Source organism: Meles meles, chromosome X, assembly GCF_922984935.1.
Source record: "Meles meles chromosome X, mMelMel3.1 paternal haplotype, whole genome shotgun sequence".
NCBI classification, from domain to species: domain Eukaryota; kingdom Metazoa; phylum Chordata; class Mammalia; order Carnivora; family Mustelidae; genus Meles; species Meles meles.
This window is the reverse complement of record NC_060087.1, coordinates 43454831-43473379: the sequence shown is the minus strand read 5'-3', so window position 1 is coordinate 43473379 and position 18549 is coordinate 43454831. Positions and strand designations below refer to the sequence as shown.

The window sequence follows — 18549 nt, the reverse complement described above, 5'->3', positions numbered from 1 at the left end:
CTAGCTCTCTAACCATGTCTCTATTTTCCCACATCCGTTTATTTGTTCCCTCATTTATTTCAATCAGTAGGCATTTATTGAGGACTTACTAGGTGCCAGGCCCTGTTCTAGAAGAGTGGCCAACGAGGAAAGAGGAAAACCAGGCAAGTGTGGTGTCCCAGAAACCAAGTAAAGAGAGATTTCACGGTGGGGGAGATGACCAGCTGTGTCAAATGTTGCCAGTAGGTCAAGGAAGATGAAATCTGGGATGTGGCTGTTGATGGACCAATCAAATATCATCAGGGATTTTTGCTGAAGTGGCTGGGAAAACAATCTGATTGGGGCTTTTTCAGAAAAGCAGGGGAGCCCTGGAGAAGAATGAAAGAAAGTTGGTGTGAAGTTTTGTTGCGAAGGCAAGTAAATAAATATATGGTGTTTTGTTGTGCTAATGCAGAGATTTTTATTTGCATGCAGTAAATATATCTATCCTTTCTTTCAAAGCTTCTGGGTTTCCTGTTTTGAGTTATAAAGGCAAAGTCTGTGGACAGCAACTCTGGTATGAATTCTTCACAGCACATTAATTCCTTTGTCCCTTCTGAGACCTTCCCAATCTTGGAGACAGAAGGGTCTCCTTCCTGGTGTCAAAGGCTTCTTTCTTTTTCCAGGAACCTCAAAACCTTGTGGCTTATTCGCAGCCAGTATTCCCACATCTACAGCTGACCACATCCACCGCCGCAGCCGTGTGTTCAACACCAAACCTTCACGTGGCAATCATTCTTCCTCCCTCCCTGGCAGAATATAAAAAAGCCAAAGGACCCGCCCCTCCAAAGACCACCAGACCACACAGGGCAGGACCATAAGGTGAGGTGACACGTACTGAAGCTGTGGCAGCAGACATGGCCGTGTCACATGGCCAACTCCCCACCCGCCCCTCCCACAGAACAGGACCACGCCACACACACTCAGGCCCACACTGGAGAACACTGTACAGCAAGACACATCATTTCTCATAGAGCTCTATTGTGGCATATAATAATAGGTACTCTATATAAATTAAATTAAAAATAAAGCTCCAGCAGGTTGCACAGGTTGACTGTTAATAAATATATCTCTGGGTAATTGTGCCCCAAGACCAGCTCACGACCACTCGCCCTCATCCAGAGAATTATACAAAAATAAATACAGGCTTGGGGGGGGAGGAAGGGAGGACATGCCCAGTTCCTCTCTGAAAATTATCTCACGTTGTCCACCGTGCCCTGTTCCCCTCCACCAGCATCACCACAGGGAGCTCTGTGCTGACAAGTCCTCAGGCACGGGAAGGTCTCTCTCCAGCTGGGCATTCTCAGAAGCAAAAGACCCCTCACTATACAGGCCACACATCCTATCTGAACCCCCTGGGTGCAGTGCAGGGACGGCCTCTCCCCACACCCCAGAGGGGGGGAATCTGTTACTGCTACACCCCACACAAGCAGCCTCTACGAGAACCAGGCCAGATAGAGGCACAGCGCAAGCACCAGGAGGGACATACCACTGTTCAGAGCCACAGGGACCACCACCAACCCAGCCAGGACACCCAGAGTCTGGGTCAAGGGCCCCCGCAGCTGGGGAGGCAATACACAAACACTTTCTGCAGGGGCTGCTAAGGTGGGAGACTTCTTTGGGGGCTCCAGGCTTGGGCCTGCACCCTCTTCATCCTGGGGGCTCACATGGGGCCTGGCCAGGCTAGAAGGACAGACTTCAGCCCCCGAGGGACTGAGGAGGGTCAAACTTTGCCCCCGTAGGACTGGAGCAGCTGGCTCCTTACCAGATCTAGGAACAAAGCTGTCTGCCCACTCAGTGGTAAACTCCATCCGGCCTTCTTTCTCCCCTGGGGGCCCAGTCACCCCAGCCATCACCCTACTTATGCGCAGAGAGTCAATGTCCTTGCGCATCCCCTTTTCTGGAGCCCCAGTGAACTGACCCTCTGCACCCAGAACCACGGGGCTGTCACAGCCCGAGCCCTCTGCCCATGGGAGCCACACATCTCCCATAGTGGCTACCACAGGATGGGCCCCTGAGAGGATTTCTGGAGGTGATTCCTTGGGGGTGTCCCCTTCTGGGCTGGAGGGTACAATGGAGAGTCCCTCTTCACCCTCCCCCTCCTCATCAGGATCCTCAGTGTCCTTGATAAGCTCCACACCACGCCCCAGCCGGGCATAGTGCAGGGTGATCTCCTCAGCCAGGGCGCTGTTCAGGGCCCTCTCGGGGCCAGGCCACTTCAAGATCAGGTCGCGGTCCGTGAGTATGCCCAGGGGATGGCTGGGGGACACCCCCCCATCTGTGGGGCCCTCCCCGCCACCTCCCGCCCCACCTGCAGCCACAGCGGCCCGCAGGCGGCTCAGGTGGGACAGGTAGAGCTGCTCCAGCTCCTGGTCAATGGTGTCCTCGCCAAGGAGCTCCTCCAACCCACCCACAACCTCCAGACCCCCAGGGGGTTCATCCATGAAGGCCCCCACCATGGAGTCCTTTCGGCCCCCTCCATTCTCTCGTGATACTTCCCACGTGGCCTCCACCTGTTGCTGGCTGGGTTCCAGAAGAGGCCCGGCTGCCCCCTCACTTGCATCGGGCCCCGACGCCTGGTCCCTGGGGGAGCCACCCAGGCCACAGAGAGAGGAAGAGGGGAGAATCCTGATGGCCCATGCCTGGGGGACCTCTGTGAAAGCCACAGGCGGATTGCTTCTGGGGACGTCACCTTCCTCTGGGGGTTTGCCAGTCACTGTAACTTCAGAAACCTAGAGCCATTGGGAGGGGGGTAGGGCAGGAGGGGAGAGAAAGGAAGAGGAATGAAGTAGAGGAGGGGATGGGACAGGCAGAGACAGTGAGACTGGTGACAGCCCACACCCAGCCCCACCCGTGTTTCCAGGTACACCCTCCTTAAAGAGCCCTCTCTACTGCTCCAAATGCCAAAGCCTATGTCATCTTTAGTAACATAACCAAATCAGATGGAGTAAAGGGGACCTCCTGCAGATCATTAAGATAAGGAAGGCAGTGGGCCCCAACATTTGGTGAATGGCTCTCCATAAGCACTGTTGGCTGACCTCTAAAACAGATCCAGAATATCCACGTGAATTCAGATATTTTCTCTTTCAAAAACATTTATTTTGACAAGGCCTAGAAACAATGGCCTATCTAGCAGGAGGAAAGCACATGGAGCACCCAGATTCTGGTTTCTAAATATCATTCTCCCCTAAAAGGAACCGGAGCTTTCTAACTAAATGGCTGCAGGTAGGGTAAGTACAAAATGAGTCTAGGACACACTGTCATTCTAGAATCTGAAGAAGTGGTCAAAGAATGATGGGACTGTGTTCAAAAGGACTCTGGAACCAACGTAAACAAGTTCCTACTGACCGGAGAGAGTTCAATTTAAACACCAAAATGAGTAAATAAATGCAATGGGTGGAAACTTATCAAATATGCTTAAAATTCACGAGTTAGTAATAATACACCAAAACCAAAAATCCTTTAGTTGGTCACCTTTGGAGATGTTCACTTCTTCTGAAAACTGGTAAATAAAAGGGAAAAAATTAAGCATTTATACAGCTTTTTCGATACAAATTATATACCCTCAAGGCAGCCAAATGGTTGATATGAGAACGTTTTTCTTTGGAGAAGAATTCCAGTTACTAAATGAAACAGGAATAAGAGAATTCAATAGAATCAATTCTAGTTAAATTAGTTTCATAATAACAGATGGTATTTAATAAATCAATTTAAAGTGGATTAATTGGATTTAATAGATCACATTAAGTGGAATTAACATATTGATAAAAAGAGAGTGAGAAATGTGTTTCCATACAATCAGCCAAAACCAGCCTGTGGGAAACTCTACAGGACAAACAAGGTTTCTTCAACAAACAAACAAACTGCCAGAAAAGTGAGGGAGATTTTAAAATCTAAAAAAGACCCATCCACCAAATGTAACGTGTTGACCTGGTTTGGATCCTATAACACCTATGAGATAAGGAACTTTGAACACTGATCAAATATTTGATGATACTAAGGACTAACTGTTGATTTCCTGCATTGTGTTGTGTTTTTTTAAAAGAGTGCTTAATTTTCTGAGATACAAACTGAAATATTTGTGGATGAGATAATGTCTGGATTTCTTCCCAGAATAATTCCATAGGCAATTGGGGGGTGGGCAGAGAGGGTACGGAAAAAGTAGGAATGGACATGTGCTGAAATTTGTTGAAGCTAGGTGACAGGAGTATGTGAGTTCATTATACTAGTCTCCTTCTATATATGTTTGAAAACCTTTGTACTAAAACACACACATACACACATGCTCGGTCTCTCTCTCTCTCTCTCTCTCTCTGTCTCTCTCTCTCTCTTTCTCTCTAACATACATCTCCAGAATCTCTATCTCCCGTGTCATCTCCGGCATCAATTGCCTGGATCGCTGCAGTTGCCTCCCCGTCATGGTCCCCCTGCTTCTGCCCTCATTCCTATAGCCTACTGTCCTCACCGCAGCCAAAGGGAGCCTGTTAAATCCTAAGTCAGATCATGGCCTTCCTCCACTCACAACCTTTCCGTGGCTCCCCTGTCACTCAGAGTAAAAGCCCGAGTTCTCTCCAAGGCCCACGAGACGCTGTATGATCTGTCTGACCTCACCTCCTGCTGCTCCCCAACACCCTCCCTCACTGCTCCTTGCTGTTCCTCACACATTAGTCATGGCCCGGCCTGGGGGACTTTGCAGCTGCCTGGGATGTTCTTCCCCTAGTTACTCATGTGGCTCACTCTCACCTTCTCCAACCTTTGCTCAAATCTCACTTTCCATGAAGGCCTCCCCTGCTCTAAACTCAAAAACTTCCCCCCCAACCCCGTATGCATGCGCGCGTGCATGCACACACGTATGACACACACACACTCCCCATCCCTTTATTTTTTTCCTTAGCACTCATCATCACCTAAAACAGCATATATTTTAACTATTCTTTTGTTTTGTCATGTCTCACTCCACCAAAATGTAAATAAGTCCCATGGAGACCTCTTTTTTGGTCGCTCCCAGCTTCCCAGTGCCCAGGACTGCTTGGCACAGGGCAAGCACTGGATAAATGTTTCCTAACATAACAAAGCTCGGGTGAATCCCAGCTCTCCACCCTCTGCCATCAGGTTCTGCTTTGGGGGACCTCCCTCCGACCTAGGGTAAACCTGGAGCAAGTTGGCCCCCACCACCCAGTCTCCCACTGGGCTGTCCATCCAGAGGCTGCCAGGGCCTGCTTACCTGAAGCGTCATCTGAGGCCATGGGCGGAGAGGGGTGGGGGCCACCAGGGGACCCACTGACTCCTGGACATTAGGGCGCTCTGCTGGAGAGAAGAGAAGGGGTAGTGTCAGGGTGAGGCAGGTGTCCAGGTAGGCCAGGTTTAGTTAAGAAAGGCTACTCTTTGGGCTACTTGGCAGCTTTGTCTCTGAGGCTCTCTGGGACAGTTGAAGGCAGAGGGGACCTCCTAATTCATATAGAGAAAACAGGGAGAAAGAAAGGAACAGTGCAAAGAAGCTGAAACCCCCACAGCCTGCCAATTGCTTACCCACAGCAGGGGTGCTGTCCTCTGCGCTCTTCATCCTCAGCTCTTCCTCAGCGGGCCTGTCGGGGGCAAAGAGGAGAATGCATGGATCTGATGTCCCTGAGAAGCCAGTTCTGCCACCCACTGGCCCCTTCCGAGCCTCCGTGGCGGCCCATTCCCAAGGGACAGTGGCTGTCTTCCCTTCTGCCACCTCTTGTTACCCCCCTGATTGGGAAAGTCCTACAGACACATTGGGGGAATGCTGTGAAACACAGAAAAGCATAGAGAAGGGGGGAAAGGCACACATCAGCTAGAGGCAACCACTAGGACCATGAAGGACAAGTTCATTCCAGATATTCTACAAAATCAACTTAGCTTCCGCAGACAATATTTTGCAGCTGGCTTTGTCCGTGCAATGTCCGTGCAACCATATGAAGCATCACTATATGCTCTTGTCAACACCTGAGGTGGCCGTTTACCCTCACAGTGGCTCACCGTGACATCTGTAACCCATTCCCATCCTCCTGAGCGGCTCGCTTGTTGCCTTCATTCTGCTCTCATGAAGCAGACTCCAGCAGACACTACTGGGCATGGCTTATATGAGCATTTTGGATGATTTCCTTAGGGTATATTCCTAGCCATAGAGGAACCTGCTTTCTCCAAGAAAGGCCAGGTGAGGACTGTGGGACTCAGAAAAGCAGCAAAGAGGAGGAAGGAAGCAACTGGAGGACAGGAAGGAAGCCAGCAGAAAAAGGAAGTAGCCCAGGGTCACAAAGACCTGGGTCCCTCCACCAACACACCCCCCGTCATCCAATCAGCCTGGTCAACCCCCTAATCTTTCAGAGCCTCGCCCTCCTCACCTTAAAACAGAGCACAGGACAGTCAGGATATACACACCAAGCACAGGGCAGTCAAGGCCATCGAGCCAGACACCAGCATCTGGCACGGAGCAGGGGGCTGAATCGACCGTGGTTGGTCCTCCTCCACAACGCAAGTCAGGCCCCCACGTCTAAGTGGCATAAGGCAAGTGTATTTCGCCCAGTCTCTCCCAGGGGTGGGGTCACAGGGATCATGGAGAAATCACTGTTCTCGTTCTCAGAAATGAGTACCAAATGTTTATAGATTAAGGCAAATGAGAGGGAAGCGTTAACAAAAACATGAGCAGAGGCAGAGAGGAGCTGAGGCAATTGCTCAGACCTTCTCATTCCTAAAAGGTAATATGATGACATTGACATTTCTACAGATGGTTGCAACTTTTTGAAAAACATAATTAATTGCCTCTCAGAAACCGGGGATCACTAGCTGACCTGAATAGAATACCTTCTATGATGTTCGGCACTGTTCTGGGTGCTTTCACATCTATTAACACAGCCTCACAATAATCCTGTGAGGTAGGTACTTTTAATCCTGTGAAGTGGGTGGTAGTATTATCCGCATCTCACGGATAATGACGTGGAAGGTGAGGAAACGGCTCGAGGTCAGGCAGCAAGGACCAAAACCTAAGCCTTCTGGCTCCCATGTCTAAATCCAGGCTCTTGATCAACAAACTGCTACTTCCTGGACAGGGGGCGGGGGGAAACTGGGGTCTTACTCCAACGCCATCTCCGATCCTTTCCAGAAGTAGGTAGAGGGGGGCAGCAATAACAGACAAGATCTCTCCCTCTTCTTTCATTCAGGCTTTTCTTTGGACCTGCCTTTTGCCCATATATTCATTCCCAGTTTCCCTGCCTTCTTGGGACATGTGGCTAGGTGACCACCAGACACGGAAGTCACAGCAAGGTCCCTCAGGAAGGAAATATGAATCAGGTACATGGATCTAGAGTCTGGAAGCTCCAGAAGGGACTATCTGTCTTTCTCTATGGACTAGGGCTCATGCGTCCCACCAAAGGTATTTGAATCTGAATATTACCAGGCCCAGGAGTGAGTGACTCCAGAATCCTGGCCACCAACTCCCAAGCATCACAGAGAAGAAAGGGGGATTTGAAACAAACCAGCCTGATCTTGTGCCAGTCCCGCCAGTAAGTTTAAAATCTAGGTCTTTGGACCTGTGGCCCAACACGATTTCTGAAGACTTCTTTTGCTGGCACAGTCCTTCGTTAGAGAAAAAGTTACCTTTCTAGATCTTCTAAAGCAATCTTCTTCAAGAAGACCCACAAACAGAAGGGTAGCCCTCCCTCCCAGGGGCAGGACTAGGCAAGCCCTCCCCTGCCATCTGGCCCAGTGCTGACATGTACAACCAGGCTCTGAAATACCACTCCGGAGTCCTAGATCTATTTGAGAGAGAAAAGGTGGGGCGGGGAGGGACACAGGATGCAGCCAACCAGAAGGGAAAGAATTCCACAGTTCAGCTGAAGGAAGGAGAGGAAAAACAAATACAAAACAAATCCCTCAGCCCCCAGAGCATCTCTTCTGCAGCAGAGGAGCGTGAGAAGAGGGGAAACTTCCAAAAATCAGGTCAAGCAATTCAGCCGATCCCAAGATCCACAAAGTCAGCAGAAGTACGCAGGGCTCTCTCCACACCTCTGAAGTCAGAGAGATGAAAGCAGGAGGCACAAGCATTTATCGTTCATCTCCTCCAACGTGGGCCCTTTTCATTGATACACCAAGTCATTTGAAAACCTTCACATCTATCCTTCAAAGCAACACCCTTCCCTTTTTACAAATGCGGAAACTGAGGCTCAAGGAACCGTGTCTCTACACCCACTAACTACACACCACACTGATAACAATCCAAAGAAGGCTCCATTTTGAAGACTGTTCGAAACTGTGGGCTGAAAAAAAAAACCCTAGATATCCTTGAACTGTCTTTCACAGTAAACATTCAGGGGCAGCTATGACTTTAATCAAAAGGAGGATAGTAAGAGAAATGGAGTACAAGTGTATACTGACTCACTGATCAGTAACAGAGAAGAGGGGTTCTTAGAAAAACTGGGAGGGAGGAGATTAAGAACAAAACTGTACCTCCAGCGTGCTTGCTAATTTTCGAGAAGGAAACCTGCTCTTTTGGCACCAGCCCCACAAATGTCACGTGCTATCTCCTCCAGGGCAAAACGCAGTAGTGGGTCAGGGGCAGGCCCGGGAACCTGGGCCCACACCCAGGACACATCCTTGGGGTGTTCTCAAGAACTAGTCAAGACAGCGCAGCCTAGAAGGGGCCACACCAGTCTCCTAGGTGTGAAATTCCTCCTGCCATCAGGAAATTCAACGACCGCTGACCTCAGACGACATGCGGGGAGACCGGAAGGTGAGATTTTAGAAAGAGGCGCCGTCAGCCCCAGCCTGGGCCAGCCGAGACAGAACAAAAAAGTTAATCGCCAGAGTGCAAGCGGGGGAGGGCTGACAACCCCCAATGGGCGAGAACAAAGCAGACTCTCAGAGGTCACATCACTGCAGCCGCCACCCCAAGTCCTCTGGGAGTACCCCCGACGCTGTTTTCAAAGAACTTGGCCAGCCCAAAGTGGGTCATGTGCTGAAACCCAAAGGGAAACTCAGCAGACCCCAGCTCCCATGCAGTCAACTCGAAGATAATGCTGACTCCCCAGGAGGTCAGGTGGCTTCAGAAACCTACCCCACGATACTTGGAATCCCAGGATTCTGGTTACCCTACCGCCCCCCGCCCCCAGCCATCTGCTTTCTGACAAGAACAGGGTTTAAAGCAGTTGTGAAAGCCACCACATTCTGTGGGGGCACTGCTCTGGGGAAGGCAGAGCCTTCCAGTGTTGGCTCTGGGACTCACAGCCCCTCCAGCAGGCTGGGAGGGAGAGCAGTTTATTGTGGCCATGAGCTTCTTTCATGGCAGGGACTTCATTCATTTGGCAGTGACCCACAGTAAGAAATACATTTGACATCATAAGCCAGCACCCCACATACGTGTAAATATACATAGTTATTGAAAACTGAAAAACAGTTGTTGAGTGAAACAGCACTTACCTTTACTACATGTTATGATGCACACTATTTCCTACGCTACTTCTTTTTCTTTAATATTGGTTGGGATCCAGGAAACTGATTTCACAGTTCAATGAAGGGTCAGAACAGGTAACTTTGAATAATCTCAGCTCTGCCACCTACCAGCTGTGTGACCTGGAGCAAGTCACTTAACCTCTCGATGCCTCACTTTCCTCCTCAGTAAGGAAGGTATAATGGTAACGGCCACCCCAGACGGCTGTGGGGTAGACTGAGAAAATAGTGGAACATCGCCTATGAAGTGCTAACAAACAGCGATCCCCTCCAAATTCCCACTGAGGGCAACTGAGGCTCCAAAAAGGACAGCAACTTGCCTGGCAATGCCCCGCTGGTCAGACGCACCACCCAGCCTGGTATAGCCTTTAGGAACTGCGGAACTAGAGGAGGACCACCCTGGCCCAGAGCCCAGCTCTGCCACTTCCATAGTGTGTGGCCTCAGTCCACATCCTGAACCATGATGCCCTACCAATTGTCGATGGAGTACAAAAGGATCGCTTTCCCACTCGATCCTGACTTTCTGGACAACTAAGACGGCCCTTGGCCTGTCCTGTTTCAACTTTGTTTGTTCTGGTTTCCCCTAAGGCTGCCGACTCAGAGAGCAAGTTGTGTCCCCAACCATTCAGCAACAGGTGACCTAAAAATCACTGAGGCCTTACTGTGCATCAGCCCAGTGACAGACCCTGGAGACACAAGGGGGAGCACACCCAACTAGCAAGCTGACAATTTCATGTGGAGGAAGACATTTAAAAAAATAACTCACACTCATTCTTTCAACAAACATTTATTGAGCACCTGTTAAGTGCCAGGCACCATGGCAGGCCCTGCAGGAATACAGATGTGAACAAAAAGCAGACCACGTCCCTACCCCTCACGGAGCTTACAGTCTAAGAGGGCAGAGAGGGTCATCCAATAATCCCCTAGCGAAGATCTAACTACACACTGAGGTCCGTGCCTTCAGGAAAGGAAGAATGCCCTGGAACAAAAGGCCCTGGCCCAGACTCCAGGGTCAGGATGGGCTTAGAATGCTTAGAAGGAAGATAAGCAAGGGAGGGGTCAGGGAGAGGCCGCTCAGGAACACTGCTGGGGAGGTGATGGATTCGATCTTGAACACGGGACCCATCTTTGGGACACCAGCCAAGTGAGAGACACGAAGCCTGGCTATGTGAGCTGAAGGCAAGAGCAAGGAGAAAGGCCAGGGGGTTAAGAGGAAAAGCAGCAGAGCCTGGTCCCAAGGCAAGGGAGAGACCGTGTGTTAAGTAGGAATGCTCAGCAACTTCAAGAAGGAAACCAAAACCACCTCTGGAATCTGGTAGATGTCCGGGGCTGAAGCAAATGGGAGGAGAGTGTCAGCAACTCTTCAGAGAGGGGTTTGCACTGAAGAGGAAGGGGTGGTTAGGTGCTGGTTGGGAGCAGCAGGGACAGAGGGGAGGTCAAAGGACAGGTTTTTCAGATAGTAGAGATGCTAGCACGTATAAAGGCCGAGAGAGAGGATCAGTGAGGAGGGCCAAACAAGCTGCCAGGAGAGAAAGGGTCAAGTTCTGGAGCAGGTGGCAGAAAATGGAACTTGCAGAGCACAAATGGGGAGACTGGCCTGAGGCAGTAAAAGGGCCCCTCCTCCCCTGTAACACAAAGGAGGGAACTTAGTTTGCACGCTGGGGGGCTGTGAGCTATGGGGAGTTCCATCCTTTCAGCTTCTTTTTGTTTTTTGAAGCAGGAAGTAAAGTCTGAAGGTAAAGAACATTTGAAAAGAGTCACAGCAAGGTGGAGACAAGAGTGGATCAGAAAAATAGAATAGGACCGACAGGCGGGGTGGGAAATGATCTTAAAGTTGTGGCAACACACATCTGTTCTGCTACATGACATTTTCAGGCAGGGCTCACCTGATCCACGCTATGAAAACATCAGGGCCATGCTAAGAAAACATCAGGATGTTGGGACGGACAAGCTTTCCAGGGGAAGCACTCTTAGAACGAGGGATCAAAACAAGGAGACTGCAAGGAGTACAGGATCAACATTCCTGGTGATGGAAAACAGCATGGGCAAAGGCCCTGAGGCAGTAAGGGGCAAGGCACCTTGTTAAGACCACAGTGACAGGAGCTCAGAAGGCAGAGGACAGTGGGATGTGAGACTAGCAGCTGTGGAGGACAGACTGGGGGACAGGGCAGGGGGATGCTGGAAGGCCATGCTGAGGCTTTCTTGGTCTTTCTTTCTAAGAGGAACAGGACACCTCCTAAGGGTGTTAAGCCAAGGCAGACCAGGAGGGTTCCTCCTGACACCAGCCCTAGGACTCTGGACTCTGGGAGCCTCAGTTTGCTAATCCAGGAAAGAGGGATAAAAACAGTCTCTCTCAAGGGGAATGCTGAAAGGATTAGATGAGGCCTTTGCACGCGAACCCTCAGCAAAACTTTGCCCAGCACAGAGTAGGGTCTCTGCCAAGCATCACACACCAAGCGTCACACACGAAGCCCTCCGCCCCTGCCTCTCCCACCCAGTTCCACCACAAAACCCTCAACAACTTAGTGCCAGTCTGCGTCTTTTTCCCTGTTTGAACCTAGCACCGTGCCCAGCACATAGTAGGCCCTCAACAAATGCTTGTTGATGGATCATCTCAAAGCCTAAGTGTTATCAAAAGCTTGGTCCCATAGACTTCCCCTGTGCCCCCACCTGATGTGCCCATGCCCGGTTCGGGGCCAGAGTGGGGGGCTGTGGCCAGCACTTTTGAACAAGGCCCTCTACCACAGGGCTCCCACACGTTCAGCCTATCCCCTGCGACCAGCTACCAGTTCCCAAGAGGGCTGGGTCACAGGGGCAGCTGTTCTTCAACAGTGCTCCAAGTCCCGGGCAGCACACAGCTTTTAAAACAATAATAAGTTGAAATGTACTCGCCAAGAAAGCCACCGACCTACAAAGAAAATCTTACCGCTGATCTTGCAATGAGCACCAACCTCCCCTTTGCAAGAGCTGAGATCAAAAGATAAAGAAGCTATCAAAAAGCCATCTGCCCACTTAAAATAATATCACAAGTCATGTTAGGAACCACAGACCTGGGGCCAGATACCAAAACAATTGTCTGAACGGGCTGCTTCAATTTCTCCTTAAAACCACCCATGTATTTTAAAAGAAAAACACCCTCTCCACCCACCTTGGCCCTGCGAGCTTTTGATTTCTCTGGTTCTCTTCCTTTTACACTCTAAAATGACCAAACTCTGGTTACCCAAACTGTCGCATCTTACAGACAGGGCTCCCATGCAGCCACCTGGGAAGACAACTTGGGAAAAGTGACAGAAAAGAAGGCGCTTCTGGGAACCAGGACCACTCCAAACCTTGATCTGGGTGATGGCTACATGAACATATGTATGTAAAAATCCACTGAGCCCTATACTTAAGATCACTACACTTTGTAAAGGGATACCTCCGAAAAAGCAAAGAGAGAGACAAACAGAAAAGAGCGAGAAAGAGAGAAAGAGAGAGAAAAGGAAAGCATACCCTGCTGGGAACACCAGGAATGAGATGCAGAATTCTTCCCGAACCCTGTCAGAACTTCCAGAGGAGTAGTTAAAAAAAAAAAGTCCCCAGCATGTCCTCCCTGGCATTGTCACTCCCTGAGCTACCTCAGTATCCCCCTTTATCAAGTGCACATAACCAGAGCACCTGTACCACAGAGCACATACAGCAGGACTCAGGAGAGAACAGACTTGAAGCTGTCAGCACACAGCTCAGTAAATGCTGAGCACTATTTTCTTCCACGGCTACCACCGTAGTGCCTTGCCCATGTTTGCTGTGTTCAATCCAAAGTGCCTGTCATTCCCCTTTAGCAGATGAGAAGACTGAGGCTTACAGATGAAGAAAACTGAGGCATGGCCACACAGTAGGTGATGGGCAGAGCCGAGTTTAGGAGGAGTATCCAAGGAACTGTATGTGTCATTCCCTAAACATAAACACTAGCTAACACTTTCTGGCAGTGCTATGAGCCAGATTTGGTTCTGAGTGCTTTTACTCGTCTCCTCTGAAGTAGGTGTTGTAATTATCTGTTTTACAGGTGAGGGTACTGAGGCATGGTGCGGTTAAATGAGTTAGCCAAGCTCACAAAGCCAACAGACGGCAGGGCTGCAATTTGAACCAAGGCACTCTGATGTCAGAATCCATTCTCTTAACACTGTAAGGGAAGGCATGCTGCCTGGCCCCTTACACTAAGTCTCAGATTACTGTGGGGCTCATAGGTCCGTAAGCGGGTACTTGCCTGGCTGCTCACACACCCGGGCACACCTGCCCACCAGCCCCAAGCTAGACCTTTCTGAATCACTCACTCACAGCCTAAGGCCTTGCCAGGACCACAAACATCTTGCTGCAGCCTGAGGCTTCTGATCAAGCACATACAAGGTCCAGAACGCATTTTCCCATTCCCATTTCCAGTCCTTCCCAGAAGCAGGGAAATGTGTGCATTTCCCACACATGCAGAGACTCTACTTCTCCCAGACTAGACTTACGTGACCCCGTTCCCCAAAAGAATCAGGCCTAGCTGCTACCTTCAAAGAACTCCTAGCTTGACTGAGAAAATCTAGACTCCTATGATGCCTCCTAGGGTTAAGTGGCTCCTTCTCCCAGGCTCTGAATGGTCACAGGCAAAAACAGGACAAGGGCTTCAAGTCCAGGCCCATCTGGTTCTGCCTCTGCCAGAGCTACTGCTTCCCTGTGAGAGCATAGACTCAGCCCCTCAATACTGCAGGAGACCTCGCACTGGACTAGAACATAACAGTAAAGAGATGCACAGGCTTCAATGTCAGCCATGGTGGAATTGGAAAAGCCAGGCGCCATCACTTCCTCAACCAGTTTCTCCCTCTGGAATCCCAGTTTGCTGCTCTGTCAAATGGGGATCAGATCCCCTGTCCCCCACTGGCAAAGCCCTTGGTCTACCTACTAGATCACTAAAGTTCTGTCCACTGCAGCACACAGCTCATCATTCACACCAAGCTCATTCTCACCTTAGGACCTCTGTCCTCAGCTCCCTCTGCTCCCATACCTGTGCATAACCACTCCTCCTCTATCATTCAGGACTCAGTTTAAATGGCACCTCCTCAGAAAAGTCCTCCTTGTTCCCTTTTCTCCAAACTCTCCCCACCCCACCCCCATACCTGCACATGACTCTTATGATCATCCAGGACTCACCTCCTTAAAGGCCTTCCCTGAACATTCTAAAGCAGCTACTCCCTCCAAATTACCGCCTTACCCTATTTCACTTTCCTCTCAGCAACTAATCTCATCCCTCTGTATCTTATCTGCTTGCTTTGTTTTTCTTTCAAACCATCTCCCAGAGGAGCCTACATGATCCTTGAGGGTAGGGAAGATGTCTGTCTCCTTCAGGGTTTTACCAGGGAATTCAATAAATGAATGAAACACCAGTAATTAAAACAGAGCCTAGCACATGTTTGGCCTCCATTACTCTGACTAACTGACTGAATGCGCCCTCCTCCCTGTCCTGGAGAGCAGGCCTGAGGGGGTTCCAGGGTCGGGATGCTTGTCCTCCATCCTAGACACAGCCCTGCGTTGGCGGAGGTGGCGCTGGCAGACATTACCTGCGCCTCACCGGCTTCATGCAGCTCTTCAGCTGCCTGGCCTCAGCCTCCACGGGACCCTGGCACTCGGGCTGTGGCTCCAGCTGCTGCAGCTGCTGCTGCTGGGGCAGCCCTTCAGCATCAGTGGGTGTGGGAGCGGGTGCGATCCGGAGCAGGACTGTGTAGTTGCGGCCTTGATTGTTGGCCCAGAAAGTGCCCTCGGGGGTCTCATAGCGCACCACGAAGTCCAGGCGCGCCCCATCGCCCGCGCCCTCAGCAAAGGGCAGCTGGAAGGCAAAGCGGTCAGTGCGGCCGCCGTCGTCGGGCGAGGAGGCGGACGCCTGGCCAAGGCCCAAGCCCAGGCCCAGGCCGGGATCCAGGAAGGGATCTCCTGCTCCCGGTCCTCCCGCTCCTGCCCCCGGCGGGCTGCGCGGGACGTAGCGCGCTGGGTGGTCGCAGAAGGAAGCCCAACCGTCGTGTGAGGCCCGCACGTGCACCGCTTTCTCGAAGGAGCGGTTCAGCACGCGTACCAACCCGCGCAGCACCGGCGGGCGCCCCCCAGGCACCCACACCCCGGCACCCCCAGGGACCGCTCCGGGAGGCGGCAGCAGCGCCTCCAGCTCCACCATGACGCGCCCCAAGCGCTCCAGACGGCCCGGCGCGGGCGGCAGCGAAAATGTGGGCACCAGGTAAAACCCCCCGCCAGCGGGGACGGGGCACAGCGGCGAGGGCGCAGGGCAAGCCTCCTCTTCCTCCTCCCCTTCATCCCCATCCTCGCCATCGTCGTCCTCGTCAGCCCCGCCGCCGTCGCCATCTTGCCCGGCCGCCGCCGCCATCTTGCCCGCCCCGGGCCCGCCCCACGGCCGGTAGCGGCGCAGCTGCGCCAGTGGCAGCCCCAGGGCCTCGTCGGCGAACAGCACTCTCCGCGGGGCCACCGCCGCCTCAACAGAAGTGCGGGGCTCGCCCGCGGCCGGCGAGGGGGGCGCGGGATGCCGCAGCGGGGGCTCCACAGGGGCCGGTCGCGCCATATCGGCGGCGGCGGCGGCACCGACGGCACCGGTGGCGGGACCGGCGGGGGCAGGGCCTGAAGGGGCGGGCAGCCAATGGGAAGGCCAGCGCGGGGGGGTACGGCTCACGGGGGGTGTAGGCGGTGAGAGGAAGACAGGTAGAGCAGAAAGCCAATAGGGAGCCGCGCCTGGGTGACGTAGCGGGGAAGCGAGTGCAGGAGAAGCACGCAGCCAATGGGGATGCCCGAGAGTGGGCGGTGCAGGAGGCGGGATGATCAGGGAATCAATGGGGAGGTCTAGATGGGGGTGGTGCGGGGTCCGGGAGGAAAAGAGCAGAAGTAGGACAGCTAGTAGGGGAGTGTGAGCAGGAGCGGCATGTGTGCGGCGGGGAGAATGGAATGACTACAGGCGATGGGGGCAGCGGGGAGCGAACGGAGCGGCCAGAAAAGCAGGAGATCCCTTGGTTGCGTAGACGCCGGAACGCGAAGACAGAGGCCGCGAAGAGCCAATGGAGAGCCACGCGCCGGTGGCGTAGAGGAGATGACGAAAAGATAATGGCTACAGCGGGCCAGTGGGGGAGCCGTATGAGCTTGCACTCTGCCTTCAAGAGGCGGTGCTAGGGCTGAACTAACGAATACGAAGACTAGAAAGAGACCCAAGGGGCGGTGTAAGAACAGCCTCGGAGGCTGGACTGGAGGGGCAGGGCCAATGGGAGTGGACGGCGAAGGCTGGAGCCAGGAGGAGAGATGGTTGATAGCCAATGAGGGACCCAGAATGAAGGCAGTTGAGACCTCAAAGGGCAGTGCTAGAACGAAATGAACCAATATGCAAAGGCTGCAAAGTCTAGCGAGCTGGAAGGACACGGAGGAGGATCGGCTGAGAGCAGAGCCAACCGGGGTGTTGGAGGTTGTGTGAAGGAGTGGATGAACAGCCAATAAAGAGGCCAGAGGAGGGGGTCTAGGCTGTGCGGTGGTTGGGCCGGAGAGCCATAGAATGCACTCAGCTATTGGGAAGAGTATGCCTCTTGTGGTTAGACTCACCATCTCCTTAGCCCTTCGTGACTTCTCATTGCCCCAGAGCTGTGAATGCCTAGAGTCCCTGAAGACCTAGACTGCACCCTAGTGTGAGGTCTAAGAAAGCAAAACGGACTCTCCTGTCACAGTTACTGGGTCTTCCCTGCCCACCTCGGATCCTTTGCTTGAGCAATGCCACTAGCCAAGAATATTCTTGGTTGTCACCCTCAGCTTTCTCTGGGACTTGTCACCATTGCTGAAGAATGACCAAATGAAAAAATTGACCTCTTCTGGAAAATGAGCTTTTTCTGACTTCAGCTCAGCAAAACACTGAGCCTGACTGTATGCCTCCAGGAGTTGGCTAAACACATTGGCAGATGTCTAATGTAATCACAAACCAAAGTCCTACCTTTCTCACCCCACTGGCACTCCACATCCCAAAGTGGCCTCAGTTCCCTCTTTCTGTCCCCCATCTCTGCTCCTGCTGTTTCCTCTGCCACAAGCGCTGCTCTGGCTTCCTCATTCGCTCTCCTTTGAGGTCCTGCCTTCTGTGGGAACTGAAATGTAGCTTTGGTCCGCTGAGCATGACCCTTCATAAATTCCCCCTCCCTCCTGGGAGGGTTTTCTGAACACCTACTGTATGCCAGGTGCTGACATGCGACATCCTGAGGAGAGAGGAGGTCCCCCCCACCCCCGGTAACCTCTCCCTTCTAAGGTCTCAGTGTCCAGGGTGGGGTCATGGATCAGGAAGGAATATGTTCACTTGCAAGCAATGGGGGGGGGGGGGACACAAAAGAGTAGGGTTTAAACAAGATAAGACTTGGAGAGTTTTTTTTTTTTTCTTACTTCCAGTTAGGGCATTATCTGTGTCCTGGTCTGGCCCCAAGACTCTCATCCTTCAGCAAATTCTGTGTGCTCTCCATTCAAAATGTTTGATGAATCCAGCCTCTCCTCCCCACTCCACTGCCAATGCCACCATCAGTCACTGGATTACTGCAGTAGCTTCCTCGTGTCTGATGCCCCTGCTTCCATCTTCACTCCTACAGTCTGTTCTATACTCAGCAGTCAGAGGGATCCTGTTAAATCCTAAGGCAGTTCCTGTCTCCTCCTTGCTCACAACCCTCCTGTGGCCTCCTCCTCACTCAGAGCAAAAGCCAAAGTCCTTACAATGGGCTACAAAGTCCTGCAGGGTCTAACCCCCATAACTCCTTTCTGACCTCACCTTCTCTCCCTCTTCCTTTTGCTCACACCACTGTAACCACACCGACCACCTTCGTAGACCTCGAGCAAATCACACACACCCACTCAGGGCCTTTGAGCTGGCTGTTCCCTCTAGAACCACTCAGATATCTCCGTGGCTCCATCCCCCAAGTCTGTCCAAGTCCCCTGCCCCCATTCTCTGGTGACTTTCATGGACCTGTCTGTGTACTCCTGTGTACTCTCCCCCAGGAGCCTTCCACACAAGAGGATATAGTCCAGTACGGAGAG

The 18549-nt window shown here is 52.1% G+C and overlaps 2 protein-coding genes across 8 annotated transcripts in view; one reads left to right on the top strand and one right to left on the bottom strand.

Annotated features, from left to right (window-relative positions):
- Positions 1-441: 441 nt before the first annotated feature.
- On the bottom strand, positions 442-16116 carry PPP1R3F (protein phosphatase 1 regulatory subunit 3F). Of its 2 annotated transcripts, none has more exons than XM_045994993.1 (4): positions 15063-16116; positions 5548-5603; positions 5243-5325; positions 442-2750 (listed from the first exon to the last, which is right to left on the bottom strand). In XM_045994993.1, exons 1-4 carry the CDS (start codon positions 16067-16069, stop codon positions 1455-1457), a joined length of 2442 nt encoding a protein of 813 aa, XP_045850949.1. In that variant the 5' UTR covers positions 16070-16116; the 3' UTR covers positions 442-1454. The 2 variants fall into 2 exon arrangements, with proteins under 2 accessions (XP_045850949.1, XP_045850950.1); XM_045994994.1 differs by having other exon boundaries at positions 5243-5322.
- FOXP3 (forkhead box P3) overlaps positions 15616-18549 on the top strand; it is a 19261-nt gene continuing 16327 nt past the window's right edge. For all 6 annotated transcript variants that reach the window (XM_045994999.1, XM_045995001.1, XM_045995000.1 and 3 more), the window contains exon 1: positions 15616-15730. The gene's annotated coding sequence lies outside the window, so the exon portion shown is untranslated. The remainder of the gene's footprint in view (positions 15731-18549) is intronic.

Bases quoted from the DNA above. Each gene is read 5' to 3' on its own strand.
- PPP1R3F (XM_045994993.1), bottom strand. From the start codon at position 16,069: ATGGCGCGACCGGCCCCTGTGGAGCCCCCGCTGCGGCATCCCGCGCCC. The intron at 5,604-15,062 runs GTAATGTCTGCC...TGCCCCCGACAG, and splicing joins ATGAAGCCGGTGAGGCGCAG to GCCCGCTGAGGAAGAGCTGA. The intron at 5,326-5,547 runs GTAAGCAATTGG...TCTTCTCTCCAG, and splicing joins GGACAGCACCCCTGCTGTGG to CAGAGCGCCCTAATGTCCAG.